This window comes from Brachycentrus maculatus, unplaced genomic scaffold (assembly GCF_059751285.1).
Source record: "Brachycentrus maculatus isolate JH-2025_06_01 unplaced genomic scaffold, ASM5975128v1 h1tg000180l, whole genome shotgun sequence".
Lineage (NCBI taxonomy): Eukaryota > Metazoa > Arthropoda > Insecta > Trichoptera > Brachycentridae > Brachycentrus > Brachycentrus maculatus.
Window position 1 is genome coordinate 321778 of NW_028280931.1, and position 15623 is coordinate 337400.

At 31.3% G+C, this 15623-nt stretch overlaps 2 protein-coding genes across 2 annotated transcripts in view; both read left to right on the forward strand.

Annotated features, from left to right (window-relative positions):
* Positions 1-15623, forward strand: part of LOC148307969 (uncharacterized) — a 416767-nt gene that overhangs the window by 65624 nt on the left and 335520 nt on the right. The window lies entirely within an intron of this gene.
* LOC148307970 (glutaryl-CoA dehydrogenase, mitochondrial) lies at positions 261-2076 on the forward strand. The gene has a single exon (XM_088262493.1). The coding sequence runs from the start codon at positions 648-650 to the stop codon at positions 1962-1964; it is 1317 nt and encodes a 438-aa protein (XP_088118619.1). The 5' UTR covers positions 261-647; the 3' UTR covers positions 1965-2076.

Consider the following 15623-nt stretch of genomic DNA (forward strand, 5'->3'; position numbering starts at 1 on the left):
TGTACATTTATTTTTAAATGAAAAAAATACAAACATTCGTTTAACAAAAAAAGGTGGGAAATTATACAACAAAAAATATTTATTTGTAAAAGGGCAAGCGATAGCGGGAATGATTCTCCGGGCTTCGTGAAAATTCGTCTATTTCCGTAAGTATTCGGATCGTGCGTTGAAACGCAAGTGACGCAACATTTTACCGCTCTGTAGGTAGGGCCGCTAGCTGTTTTAGCTACTAGCGACTACCGACGTGAAGTCAGCTGCTCATGTCAAATTATTTCTCGCGGTTTACGGTCGATCGCTACAGTACGAATGTCAAATGTTTACAATCAAAAACTGTAACAAAACGTTTTTATGCTGTGTGTAAATGTGACAAACCTTTAAATAACATATTTTAAGACATTGTAAATAAATAAATGAATCGCAGTGGAAAGTTACAAGACGTTTCACATTTTATTTCTACTTGTTCTCGCTTGGTGACAGTAGTTGATAACAACTTATATATTAGTGACATTTTGTGCGTACATGATTCAAGGGCAATTCATATTGTGACGTAACCATCGTGTTGACAAGAAGTGCCGTATGTAAACAAAGTTATCAAATTAGACGAAAGATTTTCTCGTTTATAAAATTGGAAAAGTTTAGTATCCGCAATGGCTGTGTCTCAAGTAAAAACTATTTTGACGAATTTACCGCGAAGAATTTTCGTCCGGGGTACGTCTGTACCGAACAAATCATTTTCTCAATGTTCGGTCTTATGTTCAAAGTCTGGAGCAACTTCGAAGCCCGTATTCAACTGGGAGGATCCGCTTAATCTAGAATCACAGCTAGCGGAAGATGAAATAGCCATGAGGGACACATTCAAGAGTTTCTGCCAGGATAAACTTTTCCCGAGGATTTTAGAAGCTAACCGAAAGGAACTTTTTCATAAGGAGATTCTCACCGAAATGGGCGAACTCGGTGTATTAGGATGCACCATAAAAGGATACGGATGCGCCGGTGTTTCGAATGTAACGTACGGGCTGCTCGCGAGGGAAGTTGAAAAGGTCGACTCGGCATACAGATCAGCTTTCAGTGTACAAAGTTCTCTCGCCATGGGGGCCATCTACATGTACGGATCAGAAGAACAGAAGGAAAAGTATTTACCCGACATGGCCAAGGGAAAGCTCGCGGGATGTTTCGGATTGACGGAACCTAATCATGGCAGCGATCCAAGTTCGATGGAAACGCGGGCAAAGTTCAATCCCAAATCGAAAACCTACAGCTTATCGGGATCGAAAACGTGGATTACCAGCTCTCCTATCGCCGACATATTGGTCGTATGGGGGAAAACAGAAGACAATACGATTCGAGGTTTTATAATAGAGAGATCGCAAGTCAAATCTGGATTATCGACACCGAAAATCGAAGGGAAATTCTCGCTTAGAGCATCCGAAACCGGGATGATTTTGATGGACGACGTTGTGATTCCGGAAACTAATATTTTACCTAATGTGCAGGGTCTGAAAGGTCCTTTCGGATGTCTCAACAACGCGAGATACGGTATTGCGTGGGGTGCCTTGGGGGCCGCCGAATCGTGCCTTCACATCGCGCGTCAGTACACCCTCGACAGGAAACAGTTCCAGCGGCCTCTGGCTGCGACTCAAATCATGCAAAAGAAGATGGCGGACATGATAACAGACATCAGTTTGGGATTACAGGGGTGTATACAAGTTGGACGTTTGAAGGACAGGGGGTTGGCTGCGCCCGACATGATATCCTTGATAAAGAGGAATTCCTGCGGAAAGGCATTAGAAATCGCACGAAACGCCAGAGATATGCTCGGGGGGAATGGGATATCTGACGAGTACCACGTCATAAGGCACGTCATGAATTTAGAGGCGGTGAACACGTACGAAGGGACGCACGATATCCACGCGCTCATTCTAGGGCGAGCTATTACAGGCATTCCCGCGTTTGCTGCTAAATGATCACTATATATTTTTAACCTCTCATAAATTGTTAATACAAATTTATACTTTTATTTTCATATTACTACTGCATACTCACTGTTTTGTAATAAATACTATATTTATACTAAAAGTGTCAATTTTTATTATCAATTTATACACATTATTTTTATAATGTATAAAAATGTACCATAAGTACCTGCACAACTGAAAACACAATGATTTAAAAGGTTTGGTATTTTTACAGTAAGTATATATTTACTTCTAATTTATTTTTTCTTTAGCTGTTCTCAATTTATCGAGTGTGTTTACAACAACATCTAATAAAACAACAATTAATTTTTTTTCCACTTATGTTTTATTTGACCAGCGACTGGGTTTCGTCATTACCGACATCATCAGACTGGTGGTGGTCACTGGTCTGATGATGTCAGTGACGGTGAAACCCGATCACTTGTCAAATAAAATAAAAATTAAAAAAAAATGTTTTACTTTATAAAATGCAGTTCCGCCAAGAAATATCCTTTCCGCCTGTTATAGGCTGGCTCAAGTGAAACTTTGTCAGGTCGTAAGCCTTTTAATACCAAGAATACCATATTCTCGATCATCTATGTCCAGATGTCAATATTAAAAATAAATGTTTTAATATCGAAATTTATTTTAGTTATAAATTCCATTGAAAAGTCATTCGCTATTCCACCTGACTTAGGCTAGTTCAAATGAAACTATGACTGATCGTAAGCTCTGTAAATACCCAAAATTCTTTATTCTTGATCATCTATGTCCAGATATCAATATAAAAAAAGTAAAAGCAATATCAAAATTTATTATCATAAAAAAATCCTTTGAATAGTATTCACTACTTTTTAGTTTACATGGAAATTTGAATGAGATGATTTTTTCTCGGAATGCTTTATATCCTGGAGAGTATCTTATTTACGCTTATTAAATTCTAGATAAAGCACTTTTAAGAAGCGCTTCCATAGCTTTGGAGTATTCCTGCGTCGAATTTATGTATTAAAAACGTCGGGTAGCGAGTACGACGGTCGTAAAACAAAAACCTCATATTGCTCGGTGAAATGTTAAGATGAAAAGCTCTTTTCATCTCTCGTATTCTTGGCCGGGATTACACCAAGTGAGTTCCTTCTCTGCTCCTGTTTGTACTAGTCAGATTCCCTTCATGCCAATATCATCGGAAACGTGCATCCATGGTCGGTATTTTACCTTTCGACAGGAGTATGCAACTGCTTTAAGTAAAATGTGTATTTTACATTATTTTTGACATATCGACATAGATGAAGAAGAATATGGTAGTCTCGGAATTTACAGGGCTTACGACCGTCATACGCTGGCTTACTTTACACACGTGTAACATTCACAAATTCTACCCATATTTGGCAACCACACTACTCAAATTCTTGGAAGTTCTATATATATGAACCAATTTAGAAACTTTGTTCTTGAATCACTAGAACTTCACTAGAGACATCTATTGGTGAGGTGTAAATGAATGAATGTAGATGAATGTTACACGTGTGTAAAGTGATTACTTGAACCAGCCTATGACGGTCGTCAGTCCCGTAAATGCCCAGACTTCCATATTCTTCTTCATCTTTGATGAGATGTCAAAAAATAATATGTTTATTCACACTTCACAAATTTCGAAATGGATAAACAAATGGATAAACGAAAAGAAGTGGGTAGATCTGAAAAATATTGTATCTATGTTTAGATGTCAAAAATAATATAAAAAAAAACTCCTAATTGGAAATAATCCAGTCTTGATAAAGAAGCGGTTAGCTTTGAAACCGGTAGACATTATATTTAAGTTATAATAAAATATTTATAGTGATTTTAAAACAAAGTTACATTTTAATTATATTTTTGGTTTTTGAACAAAACACAAGTATTAATCAGTCTTGATAAAGAAGCGGTTAGCTTCGAAACCGGTAGACATTATAATTCACTTATAATAAAATATTTATACTGATTTTAAAACAAAGTTACATTTTAATTTTATTTTTGGTTTTCGAATAAAACACAAGTATAAATCAGTCTTGATAAAGAAGCTGTTAGCTTCGAAACCGGTAGACATTATAATTAAGTTAAACTAAAATATTTATAGTGATTTTAAAACAAAGGAAAATCACTAAGTTAGTGCTTCAAATATAAATTATATGGAAATAATCCAGATTTGTGAACAAGTATTTGCACACATAAAATGTTGTAAAGATGTATTAGTATATTTTTATTCGAACAAAATTCATGTTTAAGTTTTTACACGTGTTATTATACGTGTTATATGTTCGAATCATTTATAGAATCAGTATCGAAACTGCTGTCAAGTCGTATATGAATGATGCACGTCATTTCAATTAAAATGCATTGATTTGATAACACCCGTAAATTGGTGAAGTAGATCAAACTAATGCTTAAGATGTCGTAATAGAAGTAATTTTTTAAAACGTTATTTAACGTATTAAAGTGATCTAAACTAAGACGAAGATCTTAATAATAATAAAATAATAAAACCCTTACTGCACCCCAATGGTGCATAGGGCACTGCTTCATATAAACGCAGTGTTATCTCGATCGTTTACACATGAAGGAAAGGTGATCAGCCCTCCACTTCAGGTACCAGTCCAGTGTAATATTGAATAAATATTAGAGTGAAAAAATCACTTATATTTATTAAACCCCCCAGAACGGTAGCCGAGCGTGCTGACCATTACTCTACGGAGGCGGACAAGATCTTAGTCTTTTTAATAAGTATATTTAATTTTTTATTTTTGTAATTTTGATATATTTTTGTACTTGCGTGTATGAAATTTAAACAGAGATTTCATACGCATTTAACGTAATAAAATATTTAATTAATATAACCGATATTCATCAGGTATTTGGTTTTTTAGACAACGAGACACAATCCTGCGTGTAGAGCGATGTAGTGAGGATAGCCCCAACTTATTAAATTACTTAGAAAATATTGTTTGAACTTAGATAACCGATATTTATTAGGTATAAGGTTTTTATACTGTGTTTCGAGAAATGTAACAATTAATTTATTCCGAATACAGTTGATTTAACTGACTCTGAATTTATATATGTATATTATTATGAGAACGAGAATTATGCTTACGCAGACCTTTATCGAAACTTGAGATTAAGATTACTATGTGATGAATCTACTATCCCATGAACTTCTATTAAGTCTTCTTCTGTGGTCTCCATCATGTGTATTGGTTTGCAGCAACAAATGACACCTCCTTTTCCATCCTGGTCTATTATACACCACCCAATGTATTAAGTATTATATTTTCAAAACAACACTAAAGTTTTAATATTATAACACTTAATTTCGAATTTTCCAACTTATCGCGAATATATCATATTACGTCTTGGTAAATTCCAGCCTGATTCAATAATAGGGTGATGGTCTCGACAATCATCTGACTTGTTGATTTAACTTATTGAAGTTTGTTCGCGAGACTTTTCTCGGAAAAGATCTCCCGTATCTGCCCTTAAAATATTTGTACTGCATCGTGATACATCATGTATATGTGTAAAGATAGCGAGGAGGGATGGCGGTGGGCAGACCTCGCCTTTAGGGAAATCACGAGGCAAAAGGTTCGGGACGCTTAGCTTCACGTCTAGACGGTTCAAGGAGGCTTTTTATTCAGTTAACCATGTGAAAAGGTTCCACTATTTATTTTTCGCCGCTTGAATGAAAATATTGTAAAAACGCGTATTTTTACAAACCATTTACGTTTTCGAGTGAACGGTCACATTCATGTCAACGGTATAAGTGAGGGACATAATGGATATCCTTTTGCGAGTTTTCTTCAAAGTGAACGTGTATGAATATATCAAATATGAATAGTTTCAACCTGTTTTTCGTGACAGGAAGGTTCGAACAAATATTTTCACTGTTGACTACGCACGATACACGGGTACATTATGTTTTCTCAAAACTAAATATGATTTTGGCATGATCAAGTATTTCAAATACTTGAATGTGGTCAAGTCGAGATTAGGTATAAGTACATGGAATGCGGAAGAGGCAAAGATTTCTTGGAAAGACAGATTTGTATGGCGTTCCATTCTCCACACCTACACCTGCGGAGGAGAGGCGTGATGGTTAGTATCCATTTTTAATTTAAGTTTTACTGAGTTAATACCACTATTTCTTTAAACTTCTTAAATATAAAATATAATCCTATCTCCTATCCCCTCTTAATCTTTCAACGTCCCAAGGACACAACTTTTAAATTTAGACTAAGCTTCACATACGGTGTTTAAAAATGACACGGAATGCATCTAAAGACGCGTTACAATAGATTTTAAGGAATAGTGATATTTACCAAGTAAAACTTAAAACAAAATATGTTATTTCACTTTTGAGCTTTACCTTTATTATTGATTAAGTGTCACCACACTTTACAAAATCATATTCCTAAGTAGCAGCAGCCGTGAGCGGCGGACGTATTGTTTCTGAGTGAATTACGTGATTCATTCGATGACTCTCTGTATCAATCGGGTAATATTTAACTGCAATTTTTTTCAAATCAAAAGCATAGCCAATTTGCCTTTAAATACAGCACGATCGAAAGATGTTGATATTCTTACAAATAATATAAAGTTGATGCACATGCCTCGTTGAAAAAATCACGGTTATTAATTAATGACCGCCCTTTAGGTAATATTTTACGAAAATGGCGCCATATAAATTATCCAAATTTATCATTATTATTATTATAAATAGATGCGTCTGCCGCCTCAAAGGAATCCCATCTCATAAAGAATCTGTATTTTACAGCGAGATTGCCAGGAATGTCCTAAGTCGTTTTTCGCCTCGAAACCGGCTGGGCTTTGTGTACATCGCGGTTTACGTTTACATTAACGTAACGTGAACACGTGTAGGGAATTTACCATTTCACATAGAAATTGTTGCTTTTACTAAGTAATTTGCATACTGAAATTTGCAGAACAGGTAAATAAAACGTAATATTATTATCTTTTATAGTTATACCGACGAATAAATTTTAATAAAATATAATTATAATCACTTATACACTATTATCTATAGAAATTTGCATACTGGAATATCAAATGTACATAAAAAGCTTTGTTTATGATTTCACACTCAAAATGTTTCTTTTGATCATTTCTGTAATAAAAGTATGCTTCTGTGACTATAATAATAGATTAATTTTATCTCAAGGAAAAATAGGGTAAACATTTAATTAAAACTCCCTGACAGATAGATACTGAATAATGTTTTGTTTTTATAATAATATAACAAATTACATCTTATGGGTGTAAGCTTTTTCTCATACATTTTGAATATTGTTATCCATCTTCTGCTTTCAAAACTATTAATTTAAAAACAGTTTATCATGGTTGGTATTTTTTATAAATGAAATTCTAACGTTATTTCTTAATGGATACTTGTCAATTTATAAAGCAATTATCAGTGTTTGCGAAGAATTTTGTATATTTTTTTTTTTCGAATCAGAAGGACGCAATAAAACAAAAGCACATTTTATTAAAAAATAATAAACTGTACATTTTTTTTTTAAATTACACTGGCTTGCATCTACAATTCTACTTTCTCTACTTTTAAAAATACGTATTATTTACTTCAATAAAATAACATGTCTTTTCTCATTTTGATAAAAAAAATTCGAAAATCTGTATCGACAATTCATGAGAATTGGATATATATATATTTATTTATACATATATATATATATATATATATATATATATATATATATATATATATATATATATATATATATATATATATATATGTAATAAAATACCTAGGTACCTACCTATATATTTTATTAAGTACTTACAAAAAGTACCTACATAAAACAGTTCTACCACCAGATGCCGCATGCGTCGCTCAGAATAAAACAAAAGACTTCCGATAATATTATTAACTGTCAGAATCAGATAGATAGATAGATAGATATAAAAATTATTATAAAGATTAATTAAGAATAAACTTTTATTGTCGTTTCTTTAATTACAAAGCAACACATTGTTTATTTTATTATTATACACCCACTTTACATATTATTTACACGCAATTTACAAAAGAAAAATATTACCACGTTATAAAACGACAATTTTGTTAATTGGAAATGGATTATGAAACATTAGATGTATTAAAACAATTACTACAATATGTTCGGAGTGAGAGAGAAAAATTAGAAGATGATCAAAGAAAACGATTAGAAGATAATCAAAAAAGACGTGGAAATTTAAGAACTAGTGATAAAATTAAAAATAAAAAACATGTGAAAAAAATTTCTACAAAATATAAAATAAAATATACTCCAGAAAAGAAGAATTTCGAAGCAGATTGTGTGAGCAGGAATCCAGTATTAGAATCGAAGGAAAATGCAAATGAACAATTAAAAGTTGTAAATTTGGTTAAATTAGAATATATTTTAAAAGATCAGAATAAAAAAGAAGACACAAATGACACAGAAACAGTGCTTGAAAAATGAAAATAAAAATAAAGTAGAAAAAACTTCTACGAAAGATAAAATAAAATATACTCCAGGAAAGAAGAATTTAGAAGTAGATTGTCTAAGCAGGAATCCAGTATTAAAATCGAATGAAAATGCAGATGAACAATTAAAAGTTGTAAATTTGGTTAAATTAGAAGATATTTTAAAAGATCAGAATAAAAATGAAGACATACAAATAACACAGAAACAGTGCTTGAAAAATGAAAATAAAAATAAAGTAGAAAAAACTTCTACGAAAGATAAAATAAAATATACTCCAGGAAAGAAGAATTTAGAAGTAGATTGTCTAAGCCGGAATCCAGTTTTAGAATCGAATAAAAATGCAGATGAACAATTAAAAGTTGTACATTTGGTTATATTAGAAGATACTTTAAGAGATCTGAATAAAAATAAAGGAATTCAAAAGAAAAAAACAAATGGATTGAGAAAAACTGTGTCTACTTTAAAAGGGTCAAGGAGAAAAAAAAAATACAAAAAAAGAAAGAAAAAAAGAACGGAAAAAAGAAAAAAAAGAAAGAAAGAAAAAAAACAAGAAAGAAAAAAAAGAAAGAAAAAAAAGAAGGAAGAAAGAAAAAAAAAAAAAAAAAACTTTATCATACCACTAAACTTATACCAGTCCCTTCACTACAAAAAGATGATCCGGAGGACGAGTGAAAATTTTACTATGAATTTTCATCCCCAAGGGGGGAGATGTAATAAAATACCTAGGTACCTACCTATACATTTTATTAAGTACTTACAAAAAGTACCTACATAAAACAGTTCTACCACCAGATGCCGCATGCGTCGCTCAGAATAAAACAAAAGACTTCCGATAATATTATTAACTGTCAGAATCAGATAGATAGATAGATATAAAAATTATTATAAAGACTAATTAAGAATAAACTTTTATTGTCGTTTCTTTAATTACAAAGCAACACATTGTTTATTTTATTATTTTACACCCACTTTACATATTATTTACACGCAATTTACAAAAGAAAAATATTACCACGTTATATATATATATATATATATATATATATATATATATATATATATATATATATATATATATATATATATATATATATATACATATAAATACATATATATATACATATATATATATATATATATATATATATATATATATTCATATTAAAAATATACTATTATTATTATAGGTATCTAACCCTTGATGTAACGACTATTATTTGCGCGAGTTGGACATAATGGTTGACCTTTACCCTTTCATTCATCTATCAACCGTAAAAGGATCGGTCAAAGAAAACTCATAAACCTTACGCACAATGCTTCGGTTGGTTCACAAATTGTGTTCATAACGTTGGCTGAGTTTATATGTTCAATTGGGTAGGTATGCTGGCAATCATCCTTGCATGTTGTATCATATATGTGTCTTGTGATCTAGTGCTAAACACGGTCGAGGAGCCTTGGCGGTCTTTGAACGTTAGAAGAATTAAATGATTGACTGACTCATGAAAGGTGAAATCTTTGGGGAGCATTGTTTTTTATGACAAACGCACTTACTTATAAGGGGAATTTTACAATTTCATTTTACAATGGGAAAAATAAGTGACAAACGGTTTTTTTGTGTATTATTTTTTACATATTGACTTTATTTTGAAAATACATTTTGAGGGTAGGAAAAGGGAAATGGGGATATTTGTAGGATGGACTGTTTATTTGTATGAATGCAAGTCTATGCAATTGTCAAAAATCATTTTTGTTATAAGCACATAAGAATAATAAATATATTTATATCTACATTAATATTATTTAAATAAATAATATATATATATATATATATATATATATATATATATATATATATATATATATATATATATATATATATATATAAGGTAAGTGTCTATAAAACTGACCTAGCCCCTATTGCTGACCTATTTCAAAGAAACAACAGATAATAAGACACTGGTTCAATTATTACTAATTTTTAATATTACCAACACTGCAGCCATGCTTGTGTTATGTGATGACAATGTTTTACAGTCAATATTTTGATTTTTCATATTTGAAATATCAGTTATAGTTTGGACATCTGGCAAGTAGCGCGCGCACACGGAAAATCCTTAACAGACAAGCCTAATCTTTCAAGTTTTATTTTAAAGGTGTATTATTTTTATATGATTGATATTTACTAATATTTTATATGTGTTAGTTAGTTTAGTGTATTGAATTTACAAAAAACAAAGTATTTGTGAAATAACCATATGATTAATACAATACATTTATAAAATAAAAGTTGTCAGTATTACATTCACCCGAAATTTCATTAGTTTCCTTTACTGACCTATAGGTCAGTAATGAGTAAGACGAGAGCATTTTTAAAGTTTACATAAATTTGTGAAAATTCTTAAATACGTAAATTTCTTGCGTGCTTTGGATAGCATACAGTTTTTGTATTATGGGGGCCTAATTCTGACCTATATATTTTTGCTTGGTTTTATAATTATAATAAATAGTTTCAGCGGTCAGTAATAGAAACGAATCTAGATCAGTATTATAAACACATACTATTTCAGAAAAGGAGTTTCGTTCTGAGCCATCTTTTTGTGATTTTTCTTATGTTAAAATACAATTTATTTTTTCTTTTTTAACATAATATCAACAAAAAAAACTTTGTTTATTATCAAACATAAACTGATTCCACTATACTCGCATGAGTGATCACCTTGCCTTCATGTAAGTAACTATCGAGATAACACTGCGTCAATACAACATCAGTGCAGATGCAGTGCACCATCGGGTGCGGATAAGGGTTAGTAGAATATAAATATAAATATATATATATATATATATATATATATATATATATATATATATATATATATATATATATATATATATATATATATATATATATATATATATATATATATATATATATATATATATATATATATATATATATATATATATATATATATATATATATATATATATATATATATATATATATATATATATATATATATATATATATATATATATATATATATATATATGTATATATATATGTATATACATATCAGGCACACCACCATCATGCTCTAATGTTGCACACCCAAATGAGGTTACTCCTTGTAAACCTCCAAATCCCACGATCTTAAATGTTCTAACAGCGTTTAACTGTCCCGCTCCGAAGGGGATATCAATTTCTTTACTAGCGCTGTATCTATCTCCACAGTTTAACCATCGGCGGTAGATCCCCAAATTTGCACGCGTGTGAATCGTGTTCTCGAACGCAAGCGCAAGCGTTATTTGGCAAATACAGAGTGTTTTTTTTTCGTTTATAATAAGAATTATTATTAATTTAAATTATCTACTGAAATTTCTTGGTGCAATTGCATTTTCATATTTATTTTATAAATATCTACCTTTTTACACTAATTAAATTGTCATAATTTTAATATTTACTTTACCCTAACAATGAGTGGAAAATAATTGACAGATGATATGATTGAGCAACTTCTGAGCTATACGGACACTGATGTATGTATATAAGTGATGATGAATTCCATTTAGGGTTAGAAAATAAAGATTATGCTTCCGACGCCGACTCAGATAACTATATAATCCAAGAACTTGATGAATCTGACTCTAACAGCGTCAAGCCCGTACATATGGTAGACAACAGTAGAAATGAAGAAAATTTGTTCACTTCCAAATCAGGCTACAGATGGACAGATATTCCCAAACCCAAGTCCAAACTGTTCATACAACGTAATGTCATTTTTGTATTGTTTCCCGCTATCCGATTTTTTTACCATTCTTTGTTTTTTTTTTCACCATAATATACGACAAATTAGAAACCCGCTAGTATGTACCGAGTAGTATGCTTCTCTCTCTCTCTTTCTCTCCTCACCCCCTCTAGCTTGCATCGTTTCCGGCCGAAGCGCCTAGTGTCCAGTGATGCTTAAACATTGGGCGGAATTGAAAGTCATTTCCGCAGAGAACTTCTTCACAACTATGTTTTTTTGATTCTTCACAATTATTGTTTATTGCAGAAAATTCAAATTTAAATGGAAAAAATAGAATAACATTTCGACATTAGTCGAATTTGTGAAAAACCTGTATTTTTAGCATTTTACTTGGGGTATTGCCAGTACCCCCTTCGGAACCCGCGGATTGTTTTTTTTTTACTCTGGACAGGAAAGATTAAGCAGTCTCTGTGTGCCAGAAGATAAAGTGGCAGAAAAGAAGAAAAAAAACTGAAAATCACCAAGGGTCTTCAAAAAATCTTCCTCGTAAAAACTAAAATAAAATGAGTCCTGTATTGTAAAGTAGGAAGGGGAATTTTTTAGGAATTGTAATAAATCCCAAAAAGGATGGTTCCGCTTTGATCAAGGTCGTGGTATGCCTGAACTGGAAGTGCCAGAAAAACAGGATACTATATAGTATACTTCAGAAGGAATCATAAAAACAATTCCAGAACCGGTGTGACTAAATGCTAGAGGAAATTATTCCATTCCAGAATTACTTATTTATAGTGAGCTTAAAAAAAATACATTAACAATACATTATGTTTAACCAATATGTTTTTTTTAATAAATAATAAATTGTCACATAAGTACTTACTTTTACATTTATTTCCATTACAAATACTTATATCTTACTCCAGTTTACATATGGTAAAATATATTAAAATATGAATTTAGTTGTCTTTTCCACTCATAGTCAGTAATAGGGGCAACAGCGGTCAGTATTATGAAATAATCCATTTCGAATAGGTCAGTATTGAATACAAAGCCTTTAACTGTTTATTGCGTGGATTTTAATAAATGCACTTGATTTTTGACTATTATTTTTTTAACTTTGTAAGGATAAAACTATCCCATTAAAAAATAAAAATAAATTAAAAAAATTATCAAGCCGTTTTAATATTAAATAAATATTTTAAAAATATGGACCGGCTTAAGACAAAAACTAGGTCAGTATTATAGACACTTACCTTATATATATATATTTTTTTTTTTTTCATTACGTTCTAAACGCATCTCTCTAACAAAAGACACTGCAATAACGCTTTAAACTTCGCCAAATGTTTCAACATATAAAGGAGTACTTATCCAGATAAAAGATACAAGAGTATAAAATCGTTCTAGTGGTTATTTTTATGATTAATATGGTCAAAAGAACGAGAATCGTACGATTATTCATCAAATACACATACATATATACAAATTATCCCCCTTTAACACAATGATTATCGGATGCATTGAAACGTTATACGCGATCAAATACTATTTAATCATGACGTTTACCAACCTCCCTTTTGGAGCCATCGAATCGAAATTAATTTGAAATATTGTTTAGCGATTAGTTGGACTTTTGATGAGGAAAATTGTTAATAAAATATCTAAAATGGTGACCCATTGATTAAAAAACGGTGTCGGTTATGGTTCCGTGGTTAGTGTTGCGGACTATTGAATCAGAGTTTCTCGGTTCGAACATACTCTACCACAATTTGATACCTATTTCTAATAATGAGCCGCTTAGGCTCTCAGAAATAGTATGATTTTTGTAAATAGTAAAAACACAAATATTTCTGTTAAAAACCAATCAAAAATATTTCTAAAAATTATTGTTATCAAATGTTGTACGAGTTTTCGAAGAATTGACATATAAATTAAGATAACGCAATAATAAATTAAAGAGAAATACACAAATAAAAAAATATATTTAAGGTAAGTGTCTATAATACTGACCTAGTTTTTGTCTTAAGCCGGTCCATATTTTTAAAATAATTATTTAATATTAAAACGGCTTGATAATTTTTTAAATTTATTTTTATTTTTTAATGGGATAGTTTTATCCTTACAAAGTTAAAAAAATAATAGTCAAAAGTCAAGTGCATATATTAAAATCCACGCAATAAACAGTTAAAGGCTTTGTATTCAATACTGACCTATTCGAAATGGATTATTTCATAATACTGACCGCTGTTGCCCCTATTACTGACTATGAGTGAAAAAGACAACTAAATTCATATTTTAATATATTTTACCATATGTAAACTGGAGTAAGATATAAGTATTTGTAATGGAAATAAATGTAAAAGTAAGTACTTATGTGACAATTTATTATTTATTAAAAAAAAACATATTGGTTAAACAAAATGTATTGTTAATGTATTTTTTTAAGCTCACTATAAATAAGTAATTCTGGAATGGAATAATTTCCTCTAGCATTTAGTCACACCGGTTCTGGAATTGTTTTTATGATTCCTTCTGAAGTATACTATATAGTATCCTGTTTTTCTGCCACTTCCAGTTCAGGCATACCACGACCTTGATCAAAGCGGAACCATCCTTTTTGGGATTTATTACAATTCCTAAAAAATTCCCCTTCCTACTTTACAATACAGGACTCATTTTATTTTAGTTTTTACGAGGAAGATTTTTTGAAGACCCTTGGTGATTTTCAGTTTTTTTTCTTCTTTTCTGCCACTTTATCTTCTGGCACACAGAGACTGCTTAATCTTTCCTGTCCAGAGTAAAAAAAAAACAATCCGCGGGTTCCGAAGGGGGTACTGGCAATTCCCCTAAGTAAAATGCTAAAAATACAGGTTTTTCACAAACTCGACTAATGTCAAAATGTTTATCATGCTATTGTTATTCTATTTTTTCCATTTAAATTTGAATTTTCTGCAATAAACAATAATTTTCAAAAAAACATAGTTGTGAAGAAGTTCTCTGCGGAAATGACATTCAATTCCGCCCAATGTTTAAGCATCACTGGACACTAGGCGCTTCGGCCGGAAACGATGCAAGCGAGAGGGGGTGAGGAGAGAAAGAGAGAGAGAGAGAAGCATACTACTCGGTACATACTAGCGGGTTTCTAATTTGTCGTATATTATGGTGAAAAAAAAAACAAAGAATGGTAAAAAAATCAGAAAAAGCGAGAAACAATACAAAAATGACATTACGTTGTATGAACAGTTTGGACTTGGGTTTGGGAATATCTGTCCATCTGTAGCCTGATTTGGAAGTGAAAAAATTTTCTTCATTTCTACTGTTGTCTACCATATGTACGGGCTTGACGCTGTTAGAGTCAGATTCATCAAGTTCTTGGATTATATAGTTATCTGAGTCGGCGTCGGAAGCAT